A 20833-nucleotide genomic window follows, 5' to 3' on the forward strand; every position below is an offset into this window, starting at 1 on the left:
ATATATTGAAAGACGTGTATTAGATTTAGCTGTAGATACAAATTTGATTTCTCATTAAATCTTAATTTCTAAACTAAACCACATAACTCCCTCATCTGATCCAGACACATCTTAACATTGACCTTTTTTATTTTTGGAACATTAAGTGCTTCCATCTACTGTGCAATTTCACAACCTTTTTTGGGGGGAATTAACTGCTTTTACACTTTCTGCTTTTAAGACAGAAAGACAACAAAGACTGACAACTCGAAGCTGGAGGACACTTACTGGCCGATGAAATGGCTGAAACTTCTGCACCATTGTTCTGGATTCCGTAATGTGGGGGAGGGATTTCTGAAACAAAATCACAACAGACAAAAGTCAGCATAATATGGGAAAAAACAGCAACTGTATGCATTTAAATGCCATGATCATTACTGCAAATGAAAGACTTTGAGCTTGTCTCCCGAGTTTGCTGACAAATGATCACTGGCAAACAGAGAGTGACCGTCAGACTCCTGTGAGAAGTTCTTGGTCTGAGGACGAGCTGGTCAGGGTCCAGGTCTGTGGCAGCCACAGAAAAAGTGACAAATGATAACAGCTCCTCCACTGTCTGGCAGCAAGCATCTGCCATTGGGAGCCAAAAGTTATGGGAGCTAGTTATACCTCTGTCAGCAGCATTTACGGAGGCCATTTATAATGAGACTAACACTTTTCAAGTGCACATGATGACAGGAGGCAGGTCTGTATGAGGAGCCAAGGCTGGACGGGCCTGAGCACAGTCATCTTCACAGGGAGCTGCCAGTTTGACAGGTGGAGGCTGAGCCTTTTGTCACCGTCAGGGAAAAAGTGACAGACGTGGTCGAGATATTTATTAACCGCATTAATTAGTTCACACGTGTTGTTTCACAAAGCCATCAGACTGACACATAGAATATCAATTCTCTAGTTTTAAAAAATTAAAACACTTTCATTTTGCTTATCACAAACAAACCAGAGGTAGATGCAGCTACACATTAAACTATAACATATTTAATGTCTTTTTTTCCCCGTTTTTTTTTTTAAAGGGAGGGGAGATGTTGGGGTACAAAATCTGTCATGTACCGCAGTGCTAAGTTCGTCGAGTCTTTGATAAGGATTCAGGCAGGCAATCCTTTCCAAAGTGCAGATCAAAGCCAGTAACTGACTGCCTCAATGCAACCTCTAATATGAGCCTGAAGACACGTTCTTGCCTTGATGTTGTACCATACTGCTTATACATTACAAAGTCAATATAGCAGCACTGCTGATAACACTGTCAAGTGTGCTCATTGTGCTTAGCAAATTCAGGCAGTTTTTTCTTTCACTATTTGTGAGATTGCTGGCTCATATTGTAAACACAAATGGCTTATTCAAATCTAGTACCAGGCAGCGCTTGTACTGTCAGATGTTCCTCAGAGTGGTTTGAGGCAAAATCACAGAGGTGTCAACAGCATTTGACGGCTGTAACTAAGCCATGAAGGAAGACAAAAATCAGGCAAATGCAATACTTGAATAAGCAAATACAGAATTTATAATTCCTCCACTTTCTATATGATGTAAAACATTGTTAATTTTCATTCAAGCAGTTCTTCATTTTAACAATTAAACATTGACCACTGCACCTAACTCAACATTTGTCAATGCATAAAATGTATTTAAAATCTTTCTTTACAGCTCTGTTTTTATACAAGAAACAAGTGCTGTTAAGTGTTGGACTCATTACAACAAGATATAAAAATCTGAAATTATCCGTTTCTTTATCAAACATCCATTCAATTTAATTTACATCCTCTAGTCCACACAACATTAATTCCTTCATGGTGAAAAAAACGCCAAAACAACAGTCAGCGATATTAAGTTGTGCTGTAAATCTATCTTAAAACTGGCTTGCATTACCTTGCTGATTCAGTTAGGAAGTTAGAGAATACGGAGTGAACAAAGATGTACTTTCTCAATTCATGTATGTCTTTGCTTGAAAGGGCATTGAAGAGGACATCGGTTTCTCAAAGCAGAAACACAGTGGCCTTTAGACAACCTTAACAGAGAATGAGCATGAGGGCCCAAAATAAAGATTTATTCAGAGAAGAGACCACCCGCTTAAATTTTCAACTCATCCATCACCTCAGCCAGAGCACTAGCACCTCTTTGAGCACACATGCATGAACACGGAGAACTACTGCCACATTTATCATGTCTTTGGCGGCCACATCACCAAATGCTGCAGTCCTGTACAACACACAGAGCAGTAAAATAACTGCATCAAGGATGGAGATGTTAAAGGCTTTACTCATGACTGCAAAATCATCCATGCAGCCGGCAATCTCTTGTCAGGGGTCAAGACTGCATCAGTGTCTGATGACTGGAAATCTGTGACTTTAAAGAATATGGCGTCTTTACTCTGTCAAAACAGAATTTTTTTTATACTTAAAATGCAGATGTTGAAAATTGAGGTTGTCCAAGTCATTTTAAATAATGGCTGATTTTCACAATAAGAATGAGCAATTTGTTGAGAGAGAAACATTGGCAGGGTTCAGACAGTTTTCAGATCAGCATTACTTGTGACATTCATTTGTGACAGACTGAAAAGCTGGCAGGTCATTAATCATAATTGTCCAAAAATTAAATGTTTCACTTTCATTGATGGATAAGGGATTTTTGGTCAATCTAACGTGAAGGCTCCATGGAGCCATGTTGGTCCAGACGGAAATATCTAAACAAATATTGAATGGATTGAGATGGAATTTGAACGTACTCTAATAACTTTGGTTTGATTCCCTGCCCTTTCCTGTAATGCATCAACTGTATCTCTTAGGATGCCTAACCCTTAACTTTTCATCAACACTATCTTCAGGTTCAAATTTTTATTTGTCCCATACTTTGCTTGATCTACTTAGCAAATTTGAGCATGTTAACACACTAAACTAAGGTAGCGAACACGATGAACGTTATACCTTTGGCTATACCAAAGCATGTTAGCATTGTCATTGGGAACATGTTAGCAGAGTGACTTTAGCATTCAGCTCAAAGTTTTAAGTGCACCCTCACACAAAGAGCTGCTAGCATGGCTACAGACTCCTAGTCTTGTTGATGATTTTTGAACAATTTGCCAAAAACTCTCCAAGAGCATATCTAGAAATTACATGTAAAGTAAATGAAAACAAATCTGCAATTATTCTTACATTACTATCTGCATAGTTTAGCAATGCATGCATTTAACATAACATAACTTTAGTTCACTGCAAACCTGATTTTTCACCTCTTAAAAGATTTCATTCAGAGACAGAAACACCAGAAACTGTGTTGATAGCCCTCATCCTTGGCTGTTCTACTCCACAGATTTTAACTCTGGCTTTTTCCAGGAAGAGCTGTCTCTCACCAGCACACTGGTCTGGAATTCTGTCGCTGCCTCATGATTTGATTAGCCTTTCATGCCTCTGACAAGCCATCATTTACTTCTATCTCGCCCATTCTCTGTCTCTGCTCTTGACAGATACAAGTACTATTAAATATGTGGCTAATATCGACACCGATCTGGCCGAATAAATACAACCTTGGACGTCTTTTGCCAATTTCTTCTAACCTTTACAACGCATTTTACACACACTTTGGTTTAACTTTACGTGGACACTAGGGTAGAAAACACTGGCTCAAGCAATTAACCTTCGCGCATATTAAATATCACACACTACCTTTGTCTTGAGTATCTGTAATTAATTTTGCAGTTGATGATTTTACAACTTTACCCTCTGACATGCTCCATTACCTTCATTTATGGTCACCGTGGATATCACATACCTGTCAAACACACTGTAACACATTCAGTTAATTGATAAAAAACACAGAGCCAAATGAAAATAACTAAAGCTACAGATAATATCAGAATGAAGCACCTGAGATTTCAACACATGCATGGATCAACAGTATGTCACAACTCATCAAGTATTAGGTATTTCTGAAGCACAAACAGAGCACACACCAAGGTGACCCTAATTCCTGGAGCTCATCAGCGTCCCGTCTGACAGATATCAGAGCTCCCCTTATCGTTTATAGCCTGCTGGGACAAGAATCATTTCCACTGGTGCATGTTTCCACTTGCACGACCAAAACTGTGACATAATGGCTATCTGCTGCTGGCCCCTGTAGTCAAAGTGGTGATAGCACTGGGTGTTTGTATGGTCCTTACCAGGAACCATTAAATCTTAAGCTTGGCAAGAGAGAGAGTGTCCAGCGACTTTTTCTCAGAAAAAGACAGACAGGAAAAAAGAACAACAAACAGTATCACAGACAGGTGAAATAGTGCCACTACAGAGGGCTGACTACACAATACTCAAACATGTTAAGGAAATCTATAACATCAACCACAGCTGGGGTGTATTTTTCTTGTATTTTACTATCTAAATGTGTTTCAGAGAAAAGGAATGATAAGGCGGATGATACACACAAGATTAACAACATGACAGTGAAACCTTTAGCCTGGAAATACATTACAGTGTGCAACTGTAAAACACCAGAATGATGAAAATGCTTATTGCATGTTTTAGTGCTTATATGGATTTCATAAAACATGTACTACCCAAGGACAATACTTCAGAAAAGGCTCCTCTGGTAATGGTTTGTGACGTATTAAATTGAAAGAAAAAAAAAAAAAGTAGAACTTTGCAATCATCAAAACCTGTGAAGATGAATCTCTCTGGTTTCATCATGAATCACTCTCACCACTTCTGAAGACCCAAAGGTGAAATACATTTCCCTATTTAGAAAGTAATTCATACAGGAGTCATAATTTACAGTACGTTTCCTCATGATTTTGTCTGCCTTGCTGCAGTGAAGGGAAAATATATTTGAGATAAACGTCATGTTAACAGAATCATTTCATGGTTCAACACATTCACTGTGATTTATACCACACCTGCTCAGCTTTAAGGTCCCAATTCACACAAAGAGGGCAAAATATCTGTTTTGATTGGAACAGAGATAGAGGAATGTCAGTTGTAGATATATGTCCAATTCTATTAGCATCCTAGTTATCTTCAAAGTCAAAGAGTCTTACAAATCTGCAGTAATGAAATGGAATTGGACATTGACAAGGGAAATGTATGTGCCCTCTTATTACGACTCCTGTTTGATAAGGAAACCTCCTTGCTGCTTGACAGAAACCACTCATTCCAGTTCCAGTTTTTTGTTAATTTAGCCAAACACACAATCACTAAACTATATCTACTCTTCTAAAAAAAAAAAGGGATGTTATTAAGGGCATGCCGAAGAAAAACTATCTTTCATTTTACCGAGGTGTCCTGCTTTTAGCCGTCCCTTCTCTTGTAATTATTTTTAAATTCTGGTTATATTTGGTGCTGATGAAAAACTGTGTTAGCTCCCATAATTCCTGTCAAACAAGCCATCCACGTTTCTCCTCTGGCTTGGCAGGGAGGAGATAACATTGTGACGGGAAGGAGGTGACAGCCTCATCTCAGTGTGAATGGAGCTAATCACCAATGCAAATTGCAATCAGAAGGGCATATCTCTACCTAACTGAGAGATAATTGCACGATTGTGCTGATAACAAAAGGTCAACCGCGTGTAGCCACCAAGCTCTCAAATGATCATCAGACGCACACTGTCTCCAGCAGTGAATATTTTTACAGACTGAATCACTGCATTAATTTGTTGTAGTTTAGCAGTAGGCCATACACAACGATATTTTTGATGATGAAGAATTTAAACACTGATTATTCAGCAGATGTTGCCTTTCAGGTGGGAAACAATGGCAAATAGTGAAATAAAATGGCAACCAGAAGCATGGATCAAGCCACAGAGATCCAGTTCCCTTTTTAATTTTCTAAATTTCAAATCATAACAAAAATAAATCCATTTGCCAGGAAAGCCAATGTCATTTTGCCTTTTATCACCTCTAGTGTCAAATTCAGTTTGTCATTGTCCTCCTGACAGAAGGCTTACGTGGGCTGCCTCCAGCTGTGTGGCTGGAGCGCCCTCTAGTGGACTCACCGTGGGATCTTGAAGAGGGCTTTAACTGGATGCATCTCAGCCAGTGGGGGATCTCCGTCTGCCAGCTCAATGGCAGTGATGCCGAGTGACCACACATCACAGCGGGCGTCGTACGAGTAATCATACTGCTGTTCACAGGCTATGACCTGGCAACATGACACCACAGTGACCATATCAACATCACTGAGTCCTAAAATACAGGGTTTTTTTCCTCAAAGCAAATTAGGAGATGTGCCAGTGAGGTGAGATTAATTCACTTTTTACCTGCAGAGTATCAGAATATACCTGAACATTATGTCAAATTCATTTGAAATAAAGCATTTTATTAAAATCACATGGAGAAATTTAGTAATAATCTAAAGATATTTGTTAAAAAGGATCATAAAATGTTCTTTCCTCTCTCTTACTCACGGCCAAATATCTGGCAGTTACAGACATCTATATTTATGGACTATTAAAACACAGAGAGGTAGGTCAGTTCAGTGGCGAGTGGTACTCTTTTCCACAGTCAATAATTATAACAGACACTACATTTTACAGCTGAGTTTATTCTAATTGCCCCTGAGGTCCCTCCATACCGGCCCAATCACTGCACCTCATTCCTGCCAAAGAGTAAGCCATGGGGCCACAGACTCCCAGCTATTAACCTTGAGGCGACCTCAAGAGCTGTGCCTGTGGCAGGGAATACACAATGACACAGGGGAGAGCCACACAGAAATAACTGAGGCTCTCTCCCTCCATTTTTCTCTCTTTGTAGCACATTAAGACATACTTTGCTCATTTAAAATGTTCCATTAGGCTCTGAAACATGTGCTATTCTTCTGCTGCATTGTAAGAGATGAACATGTGTATGTTAACTGAAGCATAGACTCTGACCTCAGGAGCCATCCAAAATGGAGTACCGACTGATGTGTTCCTCCGCAATCGTGCACTGGTCAGTTGAGCTGAAACACCTAAAAATAGATAAATAAATAAAATAAATAACTAATAGTCATTCATCATTTATAATAATTAAGATTTAGATATTAGTATGCTTATCAGTACAAATTTCCTAAGACAAAACTAGAATAAAATAAAATTAATAAGAATAAAAAGAATTTATATCAGACACTAAATGTTTGAATTAATCAATAAATCCTGGCATATAATTTAGTATGGCAACCTGCCAAGCAGTAATAATAATGGGCTATAATCATTTCAAATTATGTAGGACAGATTTTTATCAGCATGAGTCCACTTCATCTCCATGACACAGAGGACATAAACATGCCTGGGGGTGACTCAAAGTCATTTGCCATAACAGTTTTCTTTTGATATGCAAAGGATCAAATAATGCAATTTAAATGAGCAATAATAGCCTTGGGTTAAGGCTACGGTCCATGAAATAAAAAGATGTTATAGTGAGCAAGGGACTAAAGTGAGGAGCACATTCAATGATTTATCCTGTGCTCATGTTCCCCTTCACAAACAATGTTTCAGGGATGTGCTGCTGACACTCCCCATAGATCAGTCAAATATCAAAAAATGACTAATTTATCTAACAATACACTTCAGAGAAAAGATAAAGCTGACAGGTGATTCTCAGACGCTGATGCATTTCTCTCTTTCTAGCAATCCATGAACTGATTAAACTGTCTCTTTCAGAAACCATTACCAAAGTCAACCAGTTTGACTCCTCCCTCAGTTGTCAGGAGGATGTTGTTGCCTTTGACGTCACGATGGATAATCCGGTTGTTGTGCAAATGCTGTAGACCCTTTTAAGTTAGAGGACAGAAAGCACAAGGTGCTGAGCATGAACCACGGTCACATTATTAGACATTTGTCATTAGTATACATTAGAATATGATGCATTAAAAGTTGAGCAGTACAAACTACATAAAATAACTCCCACTGCTGTTAAGAAAAAGAGACAATTATTACCGTCTGCCACACTTTCCCTGCTGAAAATAAATCCTCAGCACACTCTCTGATGCATGTTTGCATCCCACCTCCTGCCTAACATTAGCAGCTTTGCAGCAGGCCATCTTACCAAGAGGGCACTGTATAAGATGTATGAGATAACAGGCTCCTGCAGACGCTGGCCTCGCATGAGCAAGCCTTTGATGAGTTCAGTGACAGAGCCGCCATTGCACAGCTGTGAGGGAGACAGAGAAACTCCAGTGACTCGTCCATCTTTCACCTCTCTAGATTATGATTCATGGGGAGAGCTGGCAGCGTGATAGCATCAACATTCACGTTTGGGTTGGGTTGCTGTGGCAAACTGAGGCATATTTCGATACTACATATATGTTAAAAAAGGGTTTAATTTAAGCAACCAAACTTTCAGAGTTTTAAATATTTTTGGGCTCATAGACGCAAAAATGCGGTATTCTGACTTGAGTGCAAAGTATTTTAAAAGTACCCTGTGAAATCACGTAAACAAGCACAGCACAGTTATGTTACATTCAGTGTTTCTCACAAAATCAAATTGTATGTATTCGTCAGCCGCAATAACGTGTAAATACTTTTTCTTCTTCATAAGACAATTGCAAAGCTGATGTTTTTAAGTATTTTGAAACCTGGACTGGTTACGTCCACACACATAAGCTAGCAGTCTTCCTCCGTCCCGCCATTTGCTAGCACATTGCTAAATGTCTTGCTGCATTATTCCTAGGTGTCACGTAGCTCCCTGTAGACACGGCTAGTTTCATCTAGCATTACTTTGACTAAACTGAAGTGCAGACCTAGCTATTAAATACAGACACGCCAAAACCTGAGGGAAACTATCCATAAAACATTAGCTAATTCCAGTTGGTCGCGTTTGATGGTCGCGCATGTGCACGAGGTACAAACAAACAAAACAGAGACACACCTGTCACACACATTACTCCATACTCCTAGCCAAATAATACGATTGAATTGTCATTTTGTTTCCCCTCCGTCATTCAGCCTTAATTTGTGTTCATGTATAATAATTACTCCTTTCGTTTTTTCCCTAACCAATCCAATACCTAGAAAATGACGTATCCGTCCCACCAACATCCAGCGTCGCCAATTTAGCGACTTTGTCACTGGCTCGCCAACTTTCCAGAGTTGGCAGACCTGCGCCGCGAGCGACAGGCCAAAGATTCTCTATGCTGTCGGGACAGGTACACTGTGGACTGAGAGGCGGAGCAGCTCATTCAGTCAAGGCAGCTGACATAGACATGAATGAGCTGCGCATGTGCAAGCTGTAGAAGAAATAAAGGTGTTCTCTTGCTTCCAACTTTCTTTCTGAGTGATCATTTTAAAAGTGAATATAGCTGAAATTACGGTACAGACTGTGTTTATCTAAGCAGCAGCTTGGAAATGCTTTGGAAGTGAGTGCTGGTTAACATAACATGTAGTCTAATGCAGTGGTTCTCAAACTTTCACATCAAGGACCCCTAAACTTCCACAAATTAGACCACAGACCCCCATTTAATAAGGTTTTGTCCCATGGCCCCCCAGTCTGATATGATCTTAGCTTTTATAATAGAAAGTGTTTGAGACTAAAATAGTCATATATTTTGTTATTGTGTGACTTATGGATGAAATTATAGCTCAAATAAATTATTCCCTTAATGCTTGAGACCCCCCCCCCCCCCCGCATTTCAGTCACTGTTTTATACTTGTTCCATTGTCTGACAACAGAAACATCAAAATATGTAAATGAGAACATCTTTTGGAAATTCAACTGTATTGAAATACTGCATAGTGCTGAGTACGGAGGGTAGGAGAGAAGCAAACAGGTAAAGGGTTCAAAATGGCTGAGACTAGGCAGAAGGTCGCAATGATGTCATGAATATCATCCATGCCTGTCACAAATTTTCTGTTATTTTTCATTAATGTATTAAGCTCAGTATGTCAGAGGATGATGCCCCCATTGTTAATCTCACCTACTGAATTCCAATTTGTCAATTGTTACTCTAAATATGGAAAACAGCTGTAAATGGGCACATCACCAGAGTTGTCTGACTAGCTGAACAGTGAGAGGACAGGAACCAGGTTCTACTTGTGGTCAAAAACTTCACAGGGTACCTTTAAAAAAATAATTTGACATTTTGAGAAATGCGCTTAACTGATTTCTTTCAAGAGTAAGGTTAGAGTCAGCAGTTGGTTATCTTAGCTTACCAAAACGGAAACGGGGGGCTGGAGCTGGAGCTAGCCTGCCTCACTACAAAGCATAAGGAATAAAAAAACATTATGAAGAGCTCACCTCCAGTACCAGCCACAGCTGTCCGCCCGATAAGTTGTCTGACTTGTAGAACATGCCGTAAAACTTAACCACATTAGGGTGGTTGGACAGGGACCTCAATATGTTGTATTCTGCCTCTATCTCCTCATCCACATCCTTTAAACAGCAAAACAAGCAAAATTGGAATCCAGAATTACAACGTAGTTAGCTGTGCAAATGCGAAGAGAAAAAGTGATATGTTACGAAAAGCTTGTGTTTTATTTTGAAACACAGCAGAAAATAAGTTAACTATAATTAGACTCCTAAAGATAGGCTTATAAACTCTAACAAAAGGAAGGGATGGGCCTGGGTGCTAAACTATTTCTAGAAGCACTTTTCTATCAAAGTAAATCTCAGAGGGGGAGAAGAGCTACAGTTAGAGAGGCTGAATTTCTCTCCCTGGATGTCTGAGTGTCAGCAGTCTAATCAGGGAGAGGGATGGGAGAGGAGGCCGCTTCATCTTCATGGACATCAGGGGAGCATCATGGCGGATAGCGCTGCCAGGATGGGGATTGTTCCATTGACACAATCACAGGCACGCCTCAGACCAAGTCTCACCGGCACAATATGGTGCCAATGCAGAGTCTGCAGCATCCTTATCACCCAGACAAATGAACAGATATACAGAGAGGATACAGCCAATGCAAGAGCTACACTTTCTGGAAAGGGTGTGTTAGACTTAACATGAGAGGGAATAAATGAAAAGGGGAGGCGTTGATATACATCACTGGTGCGAGTACAAGCACAACTGCATCAAGATGGAGAAGAAGAAAAAGTACTGGCAACTTACTCTGTTTGAATGGCTTGAATGCTGAGACAAGTCATAGAGTTATAAAGAAAAACACAAAGATTTTAGTCTTTGGCCCTTTTTTCCTTCTGTCACAGTATTAAAAGTTCTTGTAGTCATGAAAAAAGGGTTAAAGTGAACAGTTTGGTGCACTCCCTCTCCAACACCGAGAATAAATAAGCTGTAAGGGTTAGGAAGACTGGATAAAAACAGGAGGGGAAGAAAACTCTGCCATCATTTTAGTTGTTGTGACAATGCAAGTGTCTGGATGCTCTGATAGATTATATTAACTTCAAAGTACTACTATAGATTAACACACTATATGAAGAAGCCCTAGCTGGTTCTATATCGTCCATTCAGTCAGCTTCTCTCCCGCTACAGTTAGGGTTAGTTCATGTGATGGTTATTATGCTGTCGAAACGGAGCGTAAGATGAAACAGCTACACAACTACAGTATATTTCTGCATATAGATCAGCTAGCCTTAACAGATACTGTATCTAACCCTGTAATAGTTTATACAGCCAACAGGCAACTGAAAGTAGATGGCATGCAGTGGGTTTGAATTCTGCAGTTTCTGCAGTAAACAAGCTTTTATCTGACTTACATTGATCGGGTCCAGCACTTTCACTGCTGCCTGACTTCCATCTTTCTTGTTTGTCACTCTGTAGACTTTGCCATACGTTCCCTTACCGATGGTCTCCACTATATCCCAGTTCCCTGATGGATCGCCCAGGCTCTCCAGGCCAATCATGCTGGACTTGTAGGGATACAGTCCATACAGTGACCTTCTGGAAGATAAACACAATCCAAGATCAACAATGTTCAGATCTCAGGCCATGACAAAATAAAAAAAAAAAAAACATTAGCCATTGCTTATAATTGTGATTATCAGGTTTATATAAACTAAGGGAAATGTTAATCCTCTTTCTCATACTTAATACTTTGTCCAACTACAAGAAGTCTTCTTGTGAATAAAGAGTCAATCCTCACAATAAACCAGACAGACTTTTATACTCTCGCTGCAAGACAGAAAAACACATTGTCTTACAGTTAAACCACAGAGAAGCGGGTAATTAAAATGTATGAACTGTGCACAGAGGTACATTTGTTCCCAAAGGCCTTCTCGTTCAGCTCAGTGAAACGACTATATCCGCCAAGGGAGACACTTAACAGGTTTACAGCAGGAGAAATCAAAGCAAAAACAAAGCAGACAGCTGTAGGTGGAGATGACAGTACTCTACTTACATGGCAAGTGTTATTTTCTTCTGACTCATCGAGGCTGAGAAAAAATACGACTAAGGAGTCTCTAGTGATCATAATATAACAACACCAATAGCAACAGCAAATGCTTCCTTAAGAGGAATGGCAACAAGTGGCATTTCACACACAGACACTGAATTAGCCCTCTCCACAGGGACCTTGTCACTTCCCACTAAGAAGTGCAATCTCCTCGAGAGATCAATCGGATTGGACAGAGATTATCTTGAGTGCCTTCCTGGATGAGCAGTGACTCGGCACCAAACCTCCACACAAACGGTCTACGCAAAGTGTTTTATAAAATGTCTTCGGCCTGTGACACAGTCATAAAGACTAACGATCAACAGCGATGCAAAAGGCCGACATAAATCATCCTTTAAGTCTACAAGTGATGTTTCTGTGACCAAATACAACATGTAAGACCAATGATGCAAAGCATTAAGTGTCAAAACAGCTGAAATAGACTAACATGATGGATTAGGAGATGATATTGCCATGGTGGGTTACATGCATCCCTATTTTTGGAAATGACATATATTCCAGATAAACATGATGGAGAGGAATGTTTGTGTACAGTCACACGACTGCTCCACTTGTCTTAAACGTGTTATGCATCACAGAGGTTGTATGACCCTGAAAAAGGGAAGAGGAGGAGAACTGGAGATTGATATGATAAACGTTGAATGATCTTTCACTCTCAGGAGATGTGGCCACTCACATGTGAGGACAGATTTATGGATTGTTGCGCACACAGGCTGATATCAGATGGATATATAACTATTCTGTGGAGACGCTCAAACATGCAGCACAGAGATACAACTGATATCCTTCAACGTGTCCTTCAAGGAGCAGCATGTGATAGCACTAGCCAAACGCCTTTTGTAATTGTATATTCTTATATCACACATTTAAATACTATTAAGCAAAGCCAAATCACTTACATAACAAGTCCGGTTTCGTCTTCAGTCTAATAATCCATCATTGATTGTTCTGAAGTTAATCTCCCATTTTAAACTGCCCATGAATAATGCATCACGCCTGCCATATTAATCAACAAGGTCCAAACCTGTTTACTTTGCCAGTTATAACTGTCGTCCTGCTTTGTAACATGTGTCTGCACAGTGCATTGAACACATCACCAGTCACCTGTTGCTGAGGCACCTCCACCAACTTTAGTAACAGATGGCTCATATTCCTCTCCGGCAGCTTTTTGTCTCTAATGACCGGCGGCAGCACCAGAGACCTGCTGTCCAACACCAACATTTCCCAGCAATTTATAATAAGTCAGACATGCAGGTGCAGGACATATGAGGGTGATGATTGGTTCAAGTGACATAGACTTAAAAGCATCTCAGTGGTTAATGTCTATTATTACAACTATCTCGTTCTGCAAGAGCTTCCAAAAAAAGTACTTTCAAGGAAAAAGTACAACCTGAGCTTAAGATCAGATTGTACATCACCGAAGCATTTTTTAGGCTGCCACAGCACAAATAACCTGAGCTACAGTTTCACCATCAATCATCAAAAAAACAAAACAATTACCTCAAATACTTAAGAGTAACAGTCTGCAACCATGCAACCATATACAAATAACTACTGTGGTCATTTACTCAACTGCATCTATTCAATATTCAAACTAGTGTTCAAAGATCAATAAAGCTCAGATCATAAAGCCATAAATCTTTTTACATACCTGTTTCTATGAAAGTGTGTCTTTCTCTCCCTCGCACCAAAATGCACCAGACAAATTCTCGCTAATCTATGGAGATTAATAATTCACTAGTAATCTGCAACCTGATCTGCAGCAGTGTTAAATATTCAATTGGCAGATGTATCCACTCATAATGGTGGCTGATATGAAGCATCTCAGGTTGCACACAGGTTACCAGGAAGCTCATGATGGTTGCTAGGTCACATGATTTCTGCCTGTCTGCCCTCTGAACATAATGTTCGTCACACATTCAGCTGTTGCTACCTCATCTGACGACTTCTGACATCTTCTGTCTGTTGAATGACAGTCACAATAATGGAAGAAGCACCTCTGCACCTGCTGTAGCAGTTGGCACATTGTGGCAAAAGGATTAAGCTGAGGACAATCCGTCTAAAAAGTCAAATATATGCCCAGAACTGTGCAGGGAATTCTACTGTCATTGTACTCATTTTTTAACAAGATATCTACATCTACATAACAGAACATAAATGTGGAGTGACAGTGACTTAAAACAAGACTTTCTTCCACCTGAAAAACAACAGCCCTGGATGTTCCTGTTGCCATGAGTTCAAAGCCCCAGGGAGCTAATACAGTGTAAGATAGTCACACCAGCTGGAAAGAGCTTTAATATCTGCAGAATTTGCTCCAAGAAGTGCTCAGATTTTCATACATGTTTTAAAGCAAAGGTTCTTAATATTTTTTTTATTCCTAAGGGAAACTAAAAAAAAATTAAAGCCTTTCCATCCCAACCCCCTACTTGGCATATGAATAATTTATTTTGACAATAGTGTGGAAACTACTAACAAAAGGAGTCAAGTTTAATTTAATTGAAATAGAAGAATCAAGAACAGACTGCATGTTTATTTTTATGCATGTACAGAAATTTAGGTTTATACAGTCAGGCTTTTATCTAATCTTGGTTATAATCTGTAGACACGTGCAATCTGTGAAGAGTCCCACATAGACATGGTATCACTTTAAGGGGTCAAATCCAAAAATGGTTGGGAACCAATGAAGTGCAGAGCAAGATAGGTGTCTGCCATTTTTCTCCACTTAGGTTTAGCTGATTTGTTTTGCTAACATGGTAGCCTTGCTAGCATCACAGCATTCAAATCAGATTCATTCAGCTTTAGTTGCTCTCTGTCCCACCCCAGTTTGGGAACCACTGTTTTAATGTAACAGACGATATAAAACTAAGCAGATGTTGGGCAGAATATTTGTTTTCTTATTGTTGCAAAACAAAGATGAACCCCAAATGCTGCTCTTTTAAATGGTCAGGAGATACACAAGTACTGCTTTAGAACAGGACACCGCTGGTCCTAGATGGCAATGCTCAGGTTACCCTTTGTTTACCAAGGTCTGTCAGCATACCTGAAAAGGGGACACTGGAGCTGGTGTTCAAAATGCTTCTCAGTTGTTCTCTGTGGCTCTGTCAAGTTTTTTTTTTTTTTTTTTTTTAAATCCGTCGTCAAACTGCACATAAAAATTTTATAAAACCTGAGATATTTTTATGGCTATGTGTCATTTTGTGATAAGACTAAATACATATACTTCTTAAGCTAAATAATATACCGCCAGCGTTTGCATTTACACCGCGAGTACATAATGTCAAGGTTCAGAAATGGTTGGAAGTGGTAAAAGCTTTAGATGATGTGACCAGCTGCAGCACAGGGATGGTCTTTGTCACCAGAAACAGTGCAAAGTAAAAGTGAGTAATCTAATTTTCTGCTTCCATCAAACTCGCACAATCCCACCCTCTCTGGTAAAGCCTTTTGGGAATTCCACTTGGTAAACCCTTTGGTAAGTCTGTGGAGAGAAAAAAAACTCTGAACTATAATCCCTTTTAAGGGGATATGAAGAGGCTTTGCAGTAAACCTCAAGTAGCCACGAGTCAGGCCTAAGGCCCTGTGCCCTTGTTCTCACCCTGGATGACCAAAGGCTCTCACGACCAGAGACAAACTCATCTTTCAAACACTAATTCTTTTGATCTGAGGAGTGCAACTGCACCAATAATAATCAACCTCATTAACAAAAAGGCAAAACCATCATCAAAGACATCTATGTCAAAACCCGAACCACAGCTATAAAGTCTAATCACAAATATGACAGCTGTTGCAGCAGCGACTGAGATGTGATGCAGTGCAATACTGTGGAGCGCAAGGCCTCTGTTTGTGTAAATACAACTAATAAAGGTTAAAGTTGATTTAGCTCAACCTGAGTCATATTCTAAGAATTGGATTGCATGTAGTTCACCAAACTGTTCATTCTGACAGAAATGAGAAGTATGACTGTTATTATAGCTGTTTCAGTATTTTATGATTGATTTGACTAACTTGAGTTTTTATGAGAGTTTCAAACCACAAAACTTTAAATTTTCTTCTGCCATTTCAAATGCATGGCAGAAGTGGTAAGAAAGCAATTTCCTTCCTCCTTTGTAATGTATGAACTATCTGTAACAGTAGCATACAGAAATGTTAAATAAAACTTTGTGGTTGATACGAAACAGAATAACTACTTAGTCAGAGTCAGGACTTTATTATCTATATTTATGATAACACAGCATATACAATAGATAAAAATAGTTTTAAAGAGGTCGTTTTAACTCTGAATCATTTCATATACTGACTTCTGCATAAAATACACATTTTTCTCTCTTTTCTGTTTGTGTCATCTTGACAAAATGACCACTGCAGACTAGTGACAGTCAGTCAGCGCTTGACAGCATATTTTGATCATAACCTTATTTTTCTGGTTGCAGCTGTTATTAAAATTTACTGATTAACATATATAATGTTTTGATTCCTACTGTGTGGTATATCAACTATTTGGATACAGGTGTTTACATTTTGTGTACAAGATGAGATTTTGAGACCAAAATTAGGGGGAAAACACTCTGCATTAAGAGTCCTGCAAATTGAGACTGTAAATAGTGTGCTTTTATAAATGTCATCTGCTCCCAACAATCACCTACAAAAATGATATCTTATTGCAGCTTTTGTAGAACTATGGGACACAACAGGAAGGTTATTTTTTTATGTTGTTATAAAAAAATATGTCCTCTTCCAAAACCTGTTATATGCTCAACCAATAACCTCTTAGGTCTGTCACTGGTAAAGCTCCTGTATTTGTGTGATTTGGATGTATTCTCACCTTTTATACATTTCTTCTCTTTCCTGTACAGTCTTAAATGTGAATACAAATGGTAATTGCCAAAAAAAAAACCCAGGTATACTGCCAATTAATATCACTGTGTGAAGAATATTTCACAATTAAAATAATTAAGACTAATGTCGCCAGAATTTAAAAAAAAAAAAAATCCTGACAGTGAAGGCCTGTGTGTTTCTGCACAGATAAAGATGAGGAAACATGAGTCCTACCTTGCTTTTGCTGCCTCCGTATTTCCATCTTTAAATTCTGCAAAACAGGGGAAACTGTTTAAGACACCAGCTGATTATTGCACAGTCTTGTATCCATCTCTTGAGATATGGGTGAACACAGCCAGCGCTGGAGACAGTATTACACAAATCTTAACTGTATTGGCTTTAACTAATTATTCTGTACGTGCAGCTTACCGTCCATAGCAACATGTCCGAACTGATTTCCCCGTTTACTCAGTGGAGGACTTTTAATTATTAACAGTATAGACACCTGAGCATGTGGTCCTTGCAGGCCGGAAGCTGTTAACTGACCAATAACGCTTTACACAACCCTCAATGGTGTATTCATGCCCCGGGAAGCAGCAGTTTACCAACCTGCACAGGGAGGAGATGAGGAAACGTCCAGCGATGCTCGCCGCAGCGCCGCAGCTCTCAGCGTGAAACTTGTCGCACAATCTCGGTGATTTCATCCGGATCAAATTCCTCCGCCGGTCCATATGAGAACGCTTTTCTTTTGGTCGAATTGGCAGAAAACAGGGGCTTTTGTGTGGCCATTGGTCATTACCCAGAGGGCCTCTCTTGTTTATGAAATTTCAACCCAATTACCCAGAAAATGCTCAGTCACATGGCAGTGCAATTTCCCCCAGAGTAGGGGCCAACAAAGGACAGTGGACTATTTTATAATCTTGAACAGCATTTTAAAGAAATTACTTTTTATGATCCTTCGTCTGTTAACTGGCAAACACTGATATTTCCATGGTCTCAGTATTGGTTATCTGGTGTAACAGGCTAGTGGCATTTTGAAAATATGCTGCAACTTTTTACACAAGCTGTATTCTTGTGTATAGTCACATTATTCGTTCAAAAGGTCACAGGATATGTCTATGGAGGGTGTCTCCCTCTTTATATTTGAGCTTCAGTGAACTGAGACCCCTGGTGAGCAGTTTGAGGTAGATGTCTGTATCCTAGCAGCCACATTTGGCCACTTCAAAAGGCCATTATATAAAGTAATATTTGAGCTTTATGGAGCTGAATCAATAGTATCATGAAATCTTCTTTCCTCTTGTCCATCTAATACTCATGTCATTCAGGTTTCTTGGAAATTACATTAATTGTACCTGCTAAAAATGACTCCTAATGGTTGTGTAGATATAAAATTGTAGTATTATCTACTTTTCCGATACCAGAGGAAGGTAAATGTGAAGGTTATCGACTTCTCTTTTGCAAAAGCAGCAAAGACATTGAGTGTAATTATCTTGAGAGGAGACTTTGACAGAACCAATACAGAAGTACTGCTCCAACATGGTGAACATAATAGTAGACTGGATCATCTACTCTCAATGACAACTAACAGACGGACTGAATAACTCCGGCAAAAGAAAAAATAATGACACAAATCAGTGTGTTTATATTTTATTCACATATGTTACATTTTGCATTAAATGTCCAAGTCACACTTTCTGGTCAAACTCAGAAAGTTTGAGTCAGCACCTACAGTAATATACTGTATTCTCTCTTCATTCATACAGGAGAACACACAAGAGCTTTCAGTTACAATTTACACCCATTACTCATTGGCTATTTGGTTGCGGTCATTTACAAAGTGGGTACTGCAAAATAACAAAGAGAGGAGAAACTCAGTAAACAGAAAAGCAGCATGCATGAATTCAAGAGGAAGTTTTTCAAGTGTTAGCTTGTTCCTTAAAGATTTCTTGACGCAGCACGACGTGGCCCAGCATTTCAAAACCAGACATCAGGGATATCAGCGATATGCTGTTTATCACTGGGAAAAATGAACATTAATCTTGCAGGCACGGCTGGATAAATTTCCTCTCTTTCAGAAAAAAAAAAAAGACGATAACCAGAAAAATTAAGTAGCTAAGACACTTAAATAATGGTGGCTTAAAGGATGTCATGCACAGTGTATAACAGATACTCAAGTTTGATAATCTTGTAATGTTGGAATGCAACTATAAATCACAACTAGATGACGCGTGAGTAAGGGATAGTCACCACAATATATGTTCTGTACTGCAGTTATGACTCAACAATCAAAAGCAATAAGGAAAAATAAAAATTCTGACAGCACAATAAGATGAAGAGTATTGGCATTTTTTTTTTTCTCAAAAGCAACTTACATTTCATTGGGTTTCATATCTTGAGAGAATACTTGGACAGAACCGATATAATATTTCAGTTCTCATGTGGCGTTCAGCTTTGCCAGTGCAGCAAGACACCAAATCTGTGCAATGACACTCCTTTAAAATTATGCTACTTAAATTCTGTGTGTTTGACGTCAGGTTTTTTTTTGTGGAGCAGCTACAGTGAATCTTAGACCAGCTGTAATTTCAGCTGTCTTAGAGTTGGCATTCGAGTTTCTTCTTCAGAGCCAACCAGAAACAAAAAGCGCAGATAGGGCAGGACTACAAGAACTGTAGTGAGCATAATGAGGTGACCGCATACCTCCTTAAACATTAAAGTGAGTTTGAGTCAACATTCCCAGCCATCTACTGTAAACTCAAAGCACAACCTTAGAAAAAAAAAATCTTCACAAAAGTTAAAATTACTTACTTGAACAATGAGCAGCAGCATTTATTTAAATATCTAAAACGTATTTTAAACAGCAAAAACAAAAAAGAATTCCTGAGGATGGATTGCAACTAGACCCATAAAAAGAGCCTTTGCTTGTTTGCAAAAAAACTCTAGTGTGTTGATGGGTGGACTTGTCCTGCCTACCATCACATGTCAGCAGACAATGAGTGCACATTGCAATAACATTGCTACACTCATCAGGATTTGAAACTCATGCCAGCACAGCAGAGCACATTTTGATAAATAAAAGGGATATGCATTGTTATCATCATAAATGGTGCAAAAAAGTAATCAAACTTTGCAGGGACATTCAGCACTTGATATATATTTTTTGACCCAAATGAATATGACAGGCTTCAAAAGCCTGTTCCAAACCAATTTAAATTCTGGGCAAACTTGTGCTTTTTATTTTGATCTTACCGAATTCTGTTTTTCCCTGTTGAAAACCACACAATAATTCACTTAAACACACACACGTGTTAATCTTTAGGCATGATTGTACACCAAACTTCACATAAACCAAGGCTGTGGCAGCAAAACCCTCACCGGATGTTTTTATTTATCACGTTAAGAGTTCCCAAATATTTTTGATCGAGGCAGACACATAAGCCAGAAAAAAATATCTTCTCCGTCACGGGTTGCTGTTTTCAGTGGACTTTGGAAGATCTTAGAGTCCATTATAGTGAGGCCCCCAACGCTTATTGATGTGATCAAAGGTGTGTGAAACCCACTGTTGCTCCAACACTCGATACCTCTCTTCACATAAGAAGAGAGGTTTGCCGCGGCTGGAGAAAGGCCAAAAGGGGAAAACAAGAGTGAGAGCTGTGTTTTTCACTGCAGCAACAGGTATTTAAAAAAGCTGTGTCCCAAA

The 20833-nt window shown here is 39.2% G+C and overlaps 2 protein-coding genes across 11 annotated transcripts in view; both read right to left on the reverse strand.

Moving 5' to 3' along the window:
* The window catches only part of myo3b (myosin IIIB), a 66230-nt gene extending 48210 nt beyond the window's left edge, over positions 1–18020 (reverse strand). For 2 of the 8 annotated variants that reach the window (XM_056390168.1, XM_056390166.1), the window contains exons 1-10: positions 17566–17712; positions 17371–17407; positions 11630–11813; positions 11028–11048; positions 10220–10354; positions 8033–8137; positions 7658–7757; positions 6880–6956; positions 6004–6149; positions 268–333 (exon numbers count right to left, since the gene is read on the reverse strand). In XM_056390168.1, the coding sequence (XP_056246143.1) occupies positions 268–333; positions 6004–6149; positions 6880–6956; positions 7658–7757; positions 8033–8137; positions 10220–10354; positions 11028–11048; positions 11630–11813; positions 17371–17407; positions 17566–17572 (878 nt within the window). In that variant the 5' untranslated portion in view covers positions 17573–17712. The other 6 variants (XR_008829105.1, XM_056390170.1, XM_056390167.1 and 3 more) reach the window with 6 other exon arrangements.
* Positions 18021–18767: 747 nt separating this feature from the next.
* Positions 18768–20833, reverse strand: part of ubr3 (ubiquitin protein ligase E3 component n-recognin 3) — a 40780-nt gene continuing 38714 nt past the window's right edge. For all 3 annotated transcript variants that reach the window (XM_056389220.1, XM_056389219.1, XM_056389221.1), the window contains one exon: positions 18768–20747. In XM_056389220.1, coding sequence (XP_056245195.1) covers positions 20630–20747 — 118 coding nt within the window. In that variant the 3' untranslated portion in view covers positions 18768–20629. The remainder of the gene's footprint in view (positions 20748–20833) is intronic.

Source organism: Seriola aureovittata, chromosome 11 (genome assembly GCF_021018895.1).
Source record: "Seriola aureovittata isolate HTS-2021-v1 ecotype China chromosome 11, ASM2101889v1, whole genome shotgun sequence".
Taxonomy (NCBI): Eukaryota; Metazoa; Chordata; class Actinopteri; order Carangiformes; family Carangidae; genus Seriola; species Seriola aureovittata.